The sequence below is a fragment of the Protopterus annectens genome, chromosome 3.part0 (genome assembly GCF_019279795.1).
Source record: "Protopterus annectens isolate FY-2018-M chromosome 3.part0, PAN1.0, whole genome shotgun sequence".
Classification (NCBI taxonomy): domain Eukaryota; kingdom Metazoa; phylum Chordata; order Ceratodontiformes; family Protopteridae; genus Protopterus; species Protopterus annectens.
The window spans coordinates 1,377,023,401-1,377,038,186 of NC_056731.1; the positions used below are offsets into that span (position 1 = coordinate 1,377,023,401).

The window sequence follows — 14,786 nt, forward strand, 5'->3', positions numbered from 1 at the left end:
GATGGCAATGGGTGGGTAGTTTGAGAAGTCATAGGAGTTACCCCCTTTATGAAGAGGAATAATATAAGATACTTTCTGACTTCTTACAAAGTTGCTAAATATACAAGGTTTTGTGTTGGCATGCATTTTCTAAAGGATATGGTCTGAATCAGAAATGTTTGTCATTTAGTGACTTCAACCCTCACTGATTTGCCAGAAAATCAGCAAATTTTATGAGGAATACACCAAAAATATAAGGACATTGTTTGAAAAACCTAGTAAGTTGAGACGTGTGTGAGACTAGGTAATAAACACATGCATATCTCTAAAATGTCTATGTTTTTTAGGGTCGTCCCTAATTTCCACTCAAATTTTACCTCTGTCCCTCTTAATCCATTTTAAAACTGGTGACTTTTGAATAAAAACTGAGAATTATTACACTTCGTAAATAATGATGGTACTTAAGAGCTATAGACTTTTTTTTACTTCAGAAAAAAATGCATATTAATTCCCATACACATATTCTGCAAATACCTCATGTTAATAGTACTAACATTTTAAATGTGTCCGTGATTATTTCTGGATTTCTCCGATTCTGTTGAAATCTGCCCGATTTGTTGAGAGCAATAAACACATGCGTAATAACGACAACCAAATGCATTTTAACTGCAAATGTTACTAATGCTTTAGTGCAAAAATCATTTATTTAACAAGAGAATTACAACATGTCCTTTCTTCACATTTAGTAACCATATGTACTTTTTTCAGAAAGGAAAAAAGTGTACGATATAAGTATAGTCTATAACGGACATTTTACTGATAAAAAGGTAGCCACGAAAAATAAGAGAGAGGTAGAGTAAATACTGGTGTTCTTTTAAACACTGCAATTATCTGATGCCAGCTAATGGAATCTGCATATTATAATGAATAGACAGTATGCCAACTCTGAAGACAGTGATTTGATTTCTACCAGTCCGGTACACAATCAGAATGTGACGAAATGCAGACAAGGGCAAAATATGAGTAGTTCTCCAGATGGTTAGAGAAAGTGTCCGTCTTAAATTACTACAGGACAGTCTGGGCTAACGTACAGACTTGAGAAAGCACGCAAAAAATAACAGAAAGCCATCACACAGACAGAGAAAAAATGAGCAAAGAAAAAACTGACCCACCGACAGCAGACACAAGAAGGAGAGCAGCAGGCTGGTTGGCCACGAGGGACAGGGGTCTGCCCATTGTTAAAACATACTTGACCTCCTTGACCTCCCACTTACAGAGCCGTCTATCACACTCCTACATCCTGCCCCAAGTGAGGCCCCGCCTCCCCGGCAGCACCTGGGTAGCAGCCGTGGCGGCGTAGCAGCTGTATGCAGTTAGGTCGCTAGTTGACGCACGAGCTTGTATTAACGATACTGAGTTGACTGTGTTGCAGGGAATAGTGGTAGCCGAAGAGAAAAGGGCTTGGTATGGACTATTTTTTAAGTGATTGTCCATAACAATTTTTCAGGCCGCTGAGGTTGAAATGTTAGTAGGGGGCTCATCGGTTGTCCAGAGTTGAGCTGCCTTCGTTGATCGCAAAGGTCGAGGTTTACTGCTGAGGGGAACGGACGGATTTCTTCTAATTAGGGTTGCAGAGTAGAGACTGGGACACCGCAGCAGCAGAGTTCCTTATCGTTCATCAAGTAGGTTTCCTTATCGTTCATCAAGTAGGTTCCGTCTTATGTCACCAAAGGAGTGCATACATTTATTTTGATTGTTTGGTCAGGCAACTGGAAGACGTTTGTCAAGGCGATACCCCCTTCCTAAGTCATCACGACCAGCGTGTCTATTTATGGAGTCCTTTTTTCTGTAACACGGACTTTCCTCTTTGGACGTATAATAATTACGGTTTGGACTAGCTGTTCTACTTTCTTCGTTGACTTCAGTTTGTTTTACTTCTCTTCAACTACTCTGTAGCCTGGAACTTTTATTTGGAGCCCTAACAACCCGTGGCGAATGGTGGGAATCTCTCGCCCCTTTCAGTGTAAGTACAGTGTTCAGTCTTGTGTTGTACAGTAACCAGCTACTGGAGTGTAACAAGGATGAATGCCTTAAGCTTATTTGTTGTACTGTCCAACATATTTGGGTGCCGACTCCGATTCACTTGATATAATTCTGAGTAGGTAGGTTATGTGCTGTCATACACCGTAGTTTTGATTTTTCTTAGGGGTGACACAGCTGGGGACCCTGTAATACTGTATCCAGAAGACTGGAAGTCTGCCTTCGTAGTAAACCAGTATGGACTGCATGCAGCTATGTTGGAGTACATTATGTATCTGACAGCGTTATTGCAGAGACTGTACAGATCTAGGCAGCCCAAAAGCATCTGTTTACTAATCTGAAGTGTTCCTCCGTATCCCGACGCACGTGCGCCTTTGTTTTCCTTGTAAACACCTGAAGTTGATAAAGTAGTGGAAGAATTTAATGCATGACTTATTTGGTAGCGCTGTTGCCACTTGATAAAATACATTGTCATGTACTGCTTTTCCAGAAAAAAAGATTGTTGTGCATTCTTTTAGAGCTTTTACTCTGGCAGTGGGCACTGTACCACTCAATGTGACCGATTTTAGCACAGTATTTTCATTTGTCTTTTTTTTAATTGATATTTTTTGTAAAATTGGTAAGTTCTTACATAAAAGGACTGTAGTCTACCATTAATAACAGCCGTTACAACTACACACTTTTTACCTCCGAAAGTACAGTTATATTATTCTGATTCAGTTACTTTTTAAAGTCGTTCGTACGGAGTTTTGACAAAGTGTCCCTGAGTCTAATCCTCTGTCTCCTTGCTGTCTTTGGTCTTGTTTCTGATTCTGGTAGTAAGAGGTTGGTGAGCATTGGTATGCTTTTCATATACCCAACAACATTTTGGCAGCGTTGAAGACCCCACCTACTCGGTATGCTTCTTAAATAATTTTACGATGTTAACATTGAAATTATTTTTTTCTAATGAGTTGTGCAGTAGTGCTTATAATATCTCTTTTCTGCCTTTCTACAGATGGAAGTGTCCTAACTTTATGGTGTTTCACCTAGTTTGTATTTATGCATGTATTTTATTTATTTATTTATTTGCTTTTGTTTACCCGGATTGTCTGACAAGGCAGTGCCACTTTTTAGCGGGGCCCAGGGAGAAAAGCTTCACACTTATTAGAGTAATGTATTTGGTATCAACAACTAGTTACAGTGGTTGTAAGTCAAGATATAGCAGCAAATGTAAAGTATGGCAAGTGATGTTAAATGTGTACTGTACAACATGAATGATAAAATTGCTTAAAATCAAATCCGTAAGGTAGCTGATATGACAGACCAGACATACATTATTTTAACACGATTAAAACGAAAATAAGTGATAAACCTTGGAGGATTGTTTTGTACGAAACACACTTTTATAGTGTACACACACTGTGTGTATCTGTGTACATGTGTACATGCATACAGAGAAATGTATAATAAACCATTGCAAAGAGATGGCATTCAACAGCTGCACGATATACAAGAAATAATCGAATACATAAAAATGGTTTTGTGAAACATCTTTATAACATGTATCAGCTCAGAGCACAATAAGTGTGGATAGTGGTATATCACAGAGATGAAAAAGGTGAACTGTGCATCTCTGAGACATTTTGCATAGAGCATTCAATTCAGACAATCCCACTTAAAATAAAATTTGACTGAAAAAGCCATTGCTTTTCCATAGAGCTCTTGGGTACCTATGAACTTATGATTATGGTCGCTGTTAAACTAATGTCTTAAAATAAACATTAGTGATTGAAAAATAGGTGCATTTTTTTTTTTGTTTAGAACTGCATTACAGCCTGTGTTAAACCTGTGGCTGTGTATGCGTTGCACAACAATGTCATTCTTGCACTTTTGCACTGCATTTCTGACACAAGTTATAAAAACTGGCTTGAATTTTTCTGTGTTGGTAAAGACTAATACAAGAGTTGTAATTCTGAGCCGTAAATGAGAGCGGCATCCCATATGACATTCTGTACTGTAATAGAAGTTGAAGTTGGTGGCATTGATTTCTTGCAGTCATCCAGTGCATTTAACTCCTGTATATAGCAACCCTTTCACCCAATTGTTTTTGAACTGACAAGGTTTATTAATGTGCATCCTTTATCTTAAATATAAAATTGCAGTACTGTTTATTTTAATCTATAGGCAGAAGATAACAGATCCAGCCTTGTTTTTCAAAGTTAAGGGGATACTAAGGCTTATTTCTTAGACTGTATACAGAATAATGTGTTTAACAGTGGTCAGAATTTGGCAGTTTTTGTAGATGCCATTATGCTAATTAATTTAGGTAGGGATAGTTGTAGGGGGTGGTTGAAAGACTGTGATTTAGGAGTACTGATTTCACTGCCTAGAGTGTTGGTCAGTAGCCAGCCATTCTAAGCCACTTTCTTCTGTCAAGTCTTATTACTTCAGTCTTTTGGAGACAAAGTTCGGCTGACAAGAACTGAATACAAGATCTGTCTCCTTGAGGTTGGGAGTGGAAAGCCCTTGTCTCTGTAGTAGGGTGCCCTGAACAGTTGGCATCTGCAGACTTTGCATTTGAAAAAGCCACTTTGTCACAATTGTCATTTCCATCTTTCCAATATCCCTGATGGGCTCTATTTCTCTGCAGCATGTTGCTGCTAGATCTATAGCTAGTGTATGTGTATGTGGAATAAGAGTGATGAGGATTTTGGATTTTAATTAAAAACATTCATCTGTGTTCTGTGGGAACTTGTCATATGTTCTGATCAGGATGCCTTATCTAATCAAATACAAAAGATGAGCTTGCTGTTGTGCGGAGTTTCATTCTCACGGCTATGAAAGATGCAGAGGGGATTATAACTGCTTGATTTTTTTCCCACTTTTGCTCAGTGTAGTTGAAAATCCGTGGGGGCTCTCTTTACTGCTCAGCGCACACTTTTTTCTGTTTATTTCACAAAAGTTATGGTATTTGCAGCAGTTGTGAACTAGACATATCTGTGCAAAAATATATAAAATAAATACAAGTGGTTGATGTACATTGCTGCTCTTTCATCAACATCCCAGAGCTGAAGTACAGCAAAAGAAACATGACTGATGTAATGGTTTGTATCAAAGTATGCATTACATGGGAACCTCTGAAATCTACCAATGTAAACGTGTGTTTTTACAGAGTTGATTATTGAATTAGGGAGTAAAGGAGCTTAATGGAGAAATTAGTGCTTTATACATCATCACTTTAACTGTTAGCTCTAGCATTAAATCTTACATATTCCTTTGGTTTGATTACGTAGAGAGACTCTGCTTTTCATTTTTGACACCTTTTTCCATTCAGCTTCCTGACTGAAATGAAATCAGCTCTCCCAATGTCTCCTTACCTATACTACAGTTCATTTGATACTTAGATTTGTGTGTGTGTGTGTGTGTGTGTGTGTGTGTGAGAGAGAGAGAGACATACTACCATTTTAATTGATGCAGTGGTATTTTTAATGATATGTTTCTTTGACCTGTTCTGTAAAGTAACTAATCAGAATATTGGCCATAACCAGGCACCCTAATCATGAGTGCTGCGTTTTGTTGTTTGGGAAAGGCAGAGAGACATGGATGACAATCGCATACATTTATGAGGGAGAGCAATTTAACTAGCAGTTCAATTGTTTCTTCTTGGTTGGCTCTCATTCCAGATGTAAACTGTTGTAAACGTTTACAAAGTACGCTAACATCTTCCCACTCTTGTTTTCCAAATTCCTTCTGAGAAGCACTGGGTAAGAGTGGAATTTGTCCCTGAAGATACATTGGGCTGTTGGCAGGAAAGGAGCAGTGCTCTGGTTACAAAGGCAAAGGATGTAGTATATTAAGATAACTTGCAGGCAGGCAGGCTCATATACCAAACTTGGAGATGTGTGTAGAGTAGAGTTGATTGACTGCACTTGTCGGTTTAAATTTTCTAAAGATATAGTGGCAGGAGTTCCAGAATTTAGGAGGTTGCTGTGCAGAATTTGATCTGATCCCATACCATACCTAGAAATTAGTTTATTGTAGATTTTTCATGCATTATATGAGGCTGGTAGAGCAAAAAATGAATATTTTGCAGTCTTGCCCAACTGTGCTTTCAGATGGGTGCAGATTACACAGTGGACTCTTAGGGGTGCAGTTAGATCATTGAATGTGTATATTCACATTTGCAAAGACTGCCCAGTCAATGGGTACAGTGTTCAGAAATTCCAATGCAGCTACAGTGAATGTGGAATTCTGCAGTTGCTTATCTAATCGATTGTGTAGTTTTTATGAGAGAGAAACTCATGGAGTTTTTTTTTTATCTAAATCCAGTAGAATGTTTAACATTAAGAGAAGTCTGAAACTTCTCCCTGAAAAAAGAAAACTGCTTAACAGATGATGGAATTTTGGTTACGTTGTGAAATAAGGCAGCTTATTGTAGTCCTTTGCATGCAGCTTCAGGAAGAGGCATGGTGCAGCCTTTGGCAAATATCTTCCCTTCACATCCTGCATTTTTTGTGTGTGTCAAACAGATTCCTTTCTAGTATGTGTGTGCTTTATCTCCAAGAAATGAAGGAAAAGAGCTTGGCAACAGACTTGGAAAAAGAAAGGAGAAAATATGGCCCAGAGTGTATACTATTGCATCGGAAATTAGTTATTTCTGAGCAGGAAAAAAATGTGTGTATTGATGGTTATTTGTAGTTATTCTTTCAGTAACTGGGTAATTTCACCCAAGACTCTTGTGCGGTTAACAACATGTCTGGTAACACCAGGCCAGAAAGGAAAAATGATTTGGGTAAAGTGTGGTATCTTTAGGAACAAGGAAGTCTACTTACAAGACTGAATTGGATTTCAGAATGAGTTGTCATATCTGTAACCAATATGTTTTGGCTGGCAGTTTTAGGTCTGGCTGACTTGTATATAGTTATATTAGGATAATCTCTTAATATCCACTATAATACAGTGGTAGAGATGATTCATTTTAAGTGTTTTTTTTTTCCTGGACTCATGTTGATCATCATCATTGGTAGTGCAATTGTGCACTGTGTCTTCTTTTGCATGTGGGTAGCTGTATAATTTTATTTTTTTTTTTTTAGTAATGTTTAGACTTCAGCAAGTAAGCCTTTCCAGTGGCATCTGAATGGTTGCAAAAAGCCTTTGTATAATCACTGTGTAGCAAAACTTTTCTAGGTTCTTGTGTTTTAGATGTTTGGAGAGTTGTAAATTAGTTATTTAGTTGTAACTGTGAATCGGGAACCTGTGACTACCTTGGAACAGTGTTACTGTGACTTCAGTAATTGCGCATCATAGGCCTGCTATAATGTTACATTTTAGTAGTGTAAGGTTTTTTTAATATATTAAAACTAGACTGTATTAAAAAGAAAAAAAATGTTTTTCCTAATGCAGTTGTGTAAGCACAAAAGCCTGCATGTTTCTGTGGAACCTTGCACTACAAGGTTAGTTTCTAGTTGAGCGCTGACTATATGTTGTTTGCTTTTTGGGGGTTTTCATTCTAGTTAAACAGCTGCAAATTAACCACCATACAGGGGAGTTTTGAAAGTGTACGTAGCAGAGTTCTATAACTGATTTTTTATCTGTAATAGTCATGCTTAAAACATTAATATTCTTGCAATATTACCAGACTGCATTTGAGAAAAGGAGCCATTTGAAACCTCGGGTCTGATAATCTGCTAAATGTTAGCTGTGCATTTTATTGGCTCTATTGGTTAAGTAAGTTGAAGTTATGTTGAAAGAATAACAATGCTTGGGAGTGGAGTGACAATCCACCAGCAAGCTCAAACGTTTTAGACTAGAGATTCTGCTGCAGTATAGTACCAAATATGAACCAGTGTTATGTTCAGTTCTCTGTGTTGTGCATGGTTGGATGTGTGCTGTGGAGTAAATGTTCAGGACCAAGAGTTAAGTTCTGATACCAGTTCTACCCAAACTTCCTTCTAAGCGTTTGCTCAGATTTTTGTTTAATGGTTTCAGTAAACCAGCTTGTGTTACAGAAAACTAACACAGCAGATGATGAGAATAGAAACCCAGTGTTTGGTGAGATATATTCTTTAACTGTACCATGTGGCTTTGTTTTGTTATATTGTAGGTTTTGGTGGTTGCTGAAATACTGTAGTCATTGTTGATAATGTTCTTGTTCTACACAATATTCTACATATCACACAGGTCTATTGCTATTCTGCACAAAATTTCATTTCTTTTAAGTGCTTGATTACTGAGTGTTAATAAAACACACATAAATAAATGTGGTAGTGATGGTAAGTAAATGACCAGTGTGGGTAGTCGTGATATAAATCTGTTTGCTAGCCAGCCTATTGTAAGTAAGGTTCACTCTTATTTTATGCAGAAGTTAATGTTGGAATTGTAACACTTCCAGGTGTGCCAGTTGCCTCCACATTTGTCAAGCTGTGACCGTTAAGATGTGGCTTTAAACCATTTCTGTACAGTGCTTTTGAGTTTATCATAAAAGAACCAAAAACGTTTTCTCCATTGGTTTGCAGTCTGCCTAGCTCATTGGAGTCTGAGTGCAAGCCAATTCTGATCACTCCAGCAACAGTTTAATTCCATGTCTTTGATTCTGTCTCAGGAAAGCAATATGTTCAGTTGGATTTCTGGAGTTGTACTATATCATTACAGCAAAGGTGCAAAGTGTGGAATTTGTATAACTTTTTTTGTCATGATCAGAATAGCTCATGCCTACCTGAGCTTACCTTATAGACATGAATTTTACAGAGAATTTGTAAGGCTGAATCTTTCTGTGATGGTCACATGGCTGCTACTAAAACATCAGATAGGAGACATAGGAGTATATACACAGCCATACTGAGGAATTAAGCAGTTGGAGGGATGTGTTATTTTAGATGTTTATGAAAGGAGCATTAAACTCTCTTCATTCCCACTAATTCATATCTGTTGCATTGTATGTACAGGTGTGGCTGTGTACATGTTTGTAATGAATGACCTACTTGTAGCTGTACATTTGCACATCATTTCCATATTTGTTTAAGGGCACAAACATCCAATGTCTGTGTGCTGAAGCATTGTGGTATGTTTTATTAGTCAACAGAGCACAAATGTGTGGTCCTATCCTGCTGTATGTTAAGTCATGTGATACTTTTGGTTCAGTAATTATTGTGATGACCATGTTTAGCGTGTTGGTGTGCTGCATAAGTACGGTTCCTCTTCTGCTATATTATAGTGCACTACGCAATTGTCTGCTGTCACCTAGAGGACTCCTATGAATTATGGGCCATGACAAAATAAAAACTTTGTATAAGTTCCGTATATTCAGTCACATCATTTTTTTATTATGTTTGCTTTGTTTTTGGGCAGTATAGCTATCTAAAAATCTCACTGTATTCTTTCTCCCTTTTTCCTGTTGTGGGTTTGGCCTTCTTGTTCTGAGTCAGAGGTTGCTCCTCCCAGTTGCAAGTATCTGTGTAAATAGGTAATTGGTGGTACATTGTTTGCAGCAGTGTTTCCTAGTCTGTTAGGATTTTGGATCACTGGGATGACTCACAAGGACACCAGATTTTTTTTTTTTTTTAATTATTAGGCTACAGTGATCTCCACAGCTTCTAATGAGTGCTGTGGCTTTTATTTATTTGTGGTGTTGATACAGCATCATTATCTTTTGGCCTTTGGCTGTTGCTGTTTGCAGCTGTGCATCCTCTCTTCTTAAGAAAGAAGAACTGTTGTGAGACACTCTGTCTCTCTCTCTCTGTTCCTTGTTGATTGCCAGACTTGAAAGTGCTTGCCTATAAGTCTGGTTTCATTGCCACAAGTGGCCCTTGCCCATCCACAACTGTGACATTTTCAGTGTGTGTTTTGTGGTATTTAAATAGAGCCCTTAAGCTGGGTAACTTTATGTAGTGTTATGCAAAGAGTATCACCACAGTGAAAGAATATTCTGAAATATCAGAGTTAGCAAATCATTATTGTGACTATATGTTCTTAACCTCTCTTATGAATTATGTGATCAATATTTGTTACTCGGCAGGTGTTCACCCACCTAAAGTATGTTTCAGATAACCTGCTATGTGTTACAATTGATAGTTCTGTTTGAATTGATTTACATTATAGCAACTGATAGCAATAGAAGTGGAAAGGGTGGGGGGGGGGGGGTCTTGTGTGTGATTTTTAATCAGAGTTGTTTTATTTTTTGACCATATATGAAAATATCTTTAAATTTATTTCTTAACCTTCTTGGAGAATACATATTATGGATTTATTTTGCTATGAAATTGTTTTACTCTTCTTGTATTTAATTTTCTGTAAATAAACAGTCTATATAGAAACAATACTATAATTTTGTTCTGAGTTTCCTCACATGTACACTTCCATGAATTAAATTGGATGTGTAGTGATTTTTCTTTTAAATAAGCGAAACACAATGGATGATGTAGTATAGGCCATCAGCATCAACATTTCTTACTAAAATCATACATTTAAAAAACATATTTTTAATTTAAAGTAACATGTTCTAATGCTTCGTGTTTTTTAATTTAACATTTTTAGTACTTAAGTTAAAAATCCATCACCTGTGTAAAGGTGTATTGGATGCTTAATTAAAGTAAACATTAGTTCAATTTGGTAGGTGTAAAGTGCTGTCTGAATTGTCTAGATGCTGCTGTTTAATTAGAAAGAGCTACTTTTTACTGTTTCCAGTAGCCATCTGTACATTAGTAGGGCTGCACCTGTCTGTCCACACTAATTATAGACTAGGGTGAGAGAAATGAAATTTGAGGAGGGCTCCTGCTAATGAAAGCTATGCCTAATTTTTCTTCCCTGTCTATAATTCTTATTTACAAAGCGTTTGGTTGTGTTTTAGCATGTGTGGACCTCTGGGCAGCTTTCTCTGTTTATATATGCAAGATTGCAAAAACATCCTAGTGGAAGTGTGCAGTGTTTACCAATAATGTATATTAAAGTGTTGTATTTATTTTAAATATGATATTTGCTGCTGCTTTGAATATGCTTTATGTTGGGATTATGTATGCAGACCCACAAAGAGCTTTGCCATTGAAGTAGTGTACTGTAAATGAGTGTTAAGCAATGCTTTCTTGTGTAAAACGATGTTCTGAGTTTAGAGAGAAAAAGTTTTCAAGCCTACTATTCCTTTCAAAAAAATGCATTTACACTGTTTCCCCCCCAAAAAAAACATTTGCCTGTTTTGGTACCCGTGTGCGGAGCAACAGGGAACAAACAATAAGATGAACATGAAAAGTACATTTAATGGCTTTTGTTGGAGTCTAGATGTTGTTACAGTCTGTAGCTTTAAATAATGATTTTTTATGTAATGTCCACAGTCATTGTTCATAGCTGTATAATTACTTTTTTAGGCCAGAGAAATCTAAAAAAAATGTAAAGTCTTGTCTGTGATATACAAAATTAATAAAATGCTATGGATTTTGAATCTTATAAGATTTTAAACTGAAGTGTTATTGCTACAGTATATATGCTTGTTTTGCAAAAATGTAAAACTGTTTCTTTGAATATATTACCTGAAGGAACACAGAGTGAATTTCCAGGCTTGTGAATTGTTGTCATAGTGTGAAGAGAAGTGTACTGTCACTATAGCTCCAAGAATCTTTGCACAAAGACAGATGTGTAGATATACTTACAATGCAATTAGTTAACCATCTGGCTGGTTTCCACACAACAGTGGACATGTTCAGTAACCTATTGTGAGGCACTACAGAAGAAGAAGGCTTTTCATGGGTACCTTTTTATATGGGCTGGAATCCTGCCCATGCCTGAGGCAGGTGAGACATTTTGAACTTGTACTAACAGAAATTTGTTTCTGTGAGTCTTGGTGGAATTGAGGGTTTAATTTCCAAGTAGGATTTTGAGTACATTTGTTGTGGTACATATCTGCAGTTATACGCTTATGTTACAAGGATTAATGTAGGGATTAAGATATCGGTGTATATTTGTATGCATAAGCACACATGCAGATGCATATGTTTTGTAAATACTCTGTTTCCTTGCATACCCTGTGTACTTGATGCACAGTATAAGGCAGCGTAAGCAGAGCTGGTCAGATTTATAGTGACTTTTTTGTATTGCTGTTACTATGATTATTTAACTTTGCATAAGAAGCCTGTGTTGAAACATGGGAAGTTTTCAACTGCTTAAATAAGAGTTGGAAATTTTCATGCAGCACTCTGGGTATGGTGAGTGCATATATGTTTGATATGCATTGCCTTTTTATCCCATTTTGAAGTGAATTAAACTGGGTTGTGTATTGATACAGCAGCTGATGTCCTTCCAGACTTGACTTACATTAAATTGTTCTGGCAATGTAATTGATCGGTTTGTATACTAAACTCTTAAGAAGTCACAATACATGCTGACAACACAGATTTTCTAAAGCATCTATGTTGTAGTTGTGTACTCAAAAGCTCCCAGAACCAACGTTTCTTCATAGGTTAGTACAAGGCTAGCTACCATGTGGGCCATTTTAAGCCTAAACAACTTCCCTCATAGGGGGAATCAAACCCTATACTTTGAGCCTCTGAGGTTAACACCTCAACCATTATGCCAATTCCCTTTTGTATGTTGTATGTTATGTGCCATTTTGAAGTCTGTTTGCTGTCACACACCTCAGGGTTGAAACTATCCACTGTCCCATTTGGTTCAGTGGCAACAGCACCACCATGGCATGCTGGAAGTCTTTTGAGTCCCAAATAAGAGCTAGCTTTGTCATTTCGCTTATGTGATTAGAACACTGTCCCCATGGCATGTGTTGTGTTCTGTAGTATAAGCCAGTTATCAGTTTGTTTTCCACGCCACTTTCCAATGCATATTGAAATTGTCTGCACTTGTAGTAAAATGCATCCAAAATGGTGAATCTTATGCAACTGCTGGTGGGTTGCTTTGATACTGTCGGCTGGGTTGCTTTGATACTGTCTGCTTTGTTTTGTAAACCATCTTCATGAGTACTCTGAACCTTAGTGCAGACAAGCTGAGGAAAACTTCAAGGGGCACATGTTGGAGAAAATGTGTACAAATCCCTCTTGCAAGCTTTGTCCACAGTTGTGTGTGCTTATCTGTTTAAGAAATTGCAACAATCATTTGTAGCCTGTACATTTAAGAAGGGAGACCAGTCTGATACTTGGCTAGTGATACCAGGGCACTGGCTTTTTTTTTTTTTTCACTGTAGTTGGTTTGACTTTTTTCATATATGCCTTAGATTGTAGCACATCATGTTTTCAACTTCAGAAACTGATGGTGCATACTTTGGGTTTAATGGGCAGCTTAAGTTTTACGGTTTGCAGAGGCATATGTTAGTGTTCATTGACATTAATATTTTCTAATTGGCTATTTGTTCATAGGTTCATACTAGGCTGTCTGCCCTAGGGCAATTATAAGCCTAGCCAGAGTGTGTGTGGCTTTCGCCACCCCCTGGAATGAGAATACTATGCCCATTTAGGGTTTAGTTTACTGTGCCTCTGTCTAGTAGTGACACAGAAATGACCCCCGGGGTAAACCTACGATCTCCCATCCACTCGTCAAGATTTCTCTTGAAGAGAGTCAGTGAGGGGCTCTGCCTAACATGGACTGGGATTCTGTTCCAGAGTGTAGGGAGCATCTGTGTTATGAATCTGTCCCTCCAGCACATCCTATTTATTTCTGTGTTGAGGTTCAAATCTCTCGCTCTCGTGGCTCTGGTGGATTTAGATTTTCTGAGGTGGAGCTTGTCCATTAATTCCGGATTGGACATGGCCTTGTACGTCCGGCATAGATCGCCTCTGAGTAGGCGGTATGCGACTGAATAGAGCTGGAGTTTCTTCAGCTGGGCAGCATATGACATATGTTTGAGACCCTTGATCCTTTGGTGAGATACTTTTGGGTTCTTTCTAACTGCTGCAGGTGTCGGGTAAGGTACATCCCAAATGGGGCATTGTACTCAATTATGGGCCTGATAAGGGAAGAGTATAGGGGCACAATGACCTCTCTTGATCTAGATGTGAATCCTTTCATGATAAGGTGGGTAATATAGAAGGTCTTCCTAACCACCTTGGCAATGTGAGTGTCAAATGATAGGTTACTGTCAACTTGGGTCCCTAGGTCCCTGATTACTACTTCCGTACTTAATGCATTACCACCTATGTGGTAATTTGTGGGTGCTTGTTTTTCCCAAAGGGTATGACTATACATTTTTTGGCATTCAGTTTAAGGCCATGGCTCTGGCACCAGTTATCCGCCTCTATGAGGCCTTTCTGAAGGATGCTGGTGTCAGCTGGAGTATCAGTTATGGCACCCAGTTTGCAGTCATCTGCGAACTTTGTCAGCCACAATCCTCCTATGTTTGCTTGCACCTCGGAAAAATAAATGCCGAACAAGAGGGGTCCCAGGACCGAGCCCTGTGGGACACCGCTTGTGACTGGCTTAGAGTCTGACATGGCTCCAGCAATTCTGACCTTGTGGGTTCTGTCCTTGAGCCAGTTTGCAACCCATCTTATGACATATGGGTTTACATTTAAGCTGGTGAGCTTGTCTATGATGCCCGAGTTGGGTATTGTGTCGAAGGCTTTTGCAAGATCAAGGTAGGCTGTGTGAACTGCCTTACCCTCATCAATGGCCTTGGTGGTTCAAAAGGCAGGATCTGACCTTGACAAAGCCGAATTGGGTAGGATCCAGTGTCTGTAGGTCCCCAATGTCTTTGTTTATGAATTCCATAATGATCCTCTCCATAGCTTTGCAGACCAGGCTCGTCAAGCTTATGGGGCGGTAATTTCCAGGGTCCGTAGAAGCACCTCCTTTGT

At 38.3% G+C, this 14,786-nt stretch overlaps 1 protein-coding gene across 3 annotated transcripts in view; it reads left to right on the plus strand.

Annotated features, from left to right (window-relative positions):
• The first annotated feature begins 1,251 nt into the window (after positions 1-1,251).
• The window catches only part of RUNX1T1 (RUNX1 partner transcriptional co-repressor 1), a 771,548-nt gene continuing 758,013 nt past the window's right edge, over positions 1,252-14,786 (plus strand). The window contains exon 1 of one of the 3 annotated variants that reach the window (XM_044065460.1): positions 1,252-2,002. Coding sequence is in view for 1 of the 3 variants with exons in the window: in XM_044065459.1 (XP_043921394.1) it covers positions 1,975-2,002 (28 nt within the window). In the remaining 2 variants the exon portion in view is untranslated. Of the gene's footprint in view, positions 2,003-2,748; positions 2,916-14,786 lie in introns of those variants that run through there. The other 2 variants (XM_044065459.1, XM_044065462.1) reach the window with 2 other exon arrangements.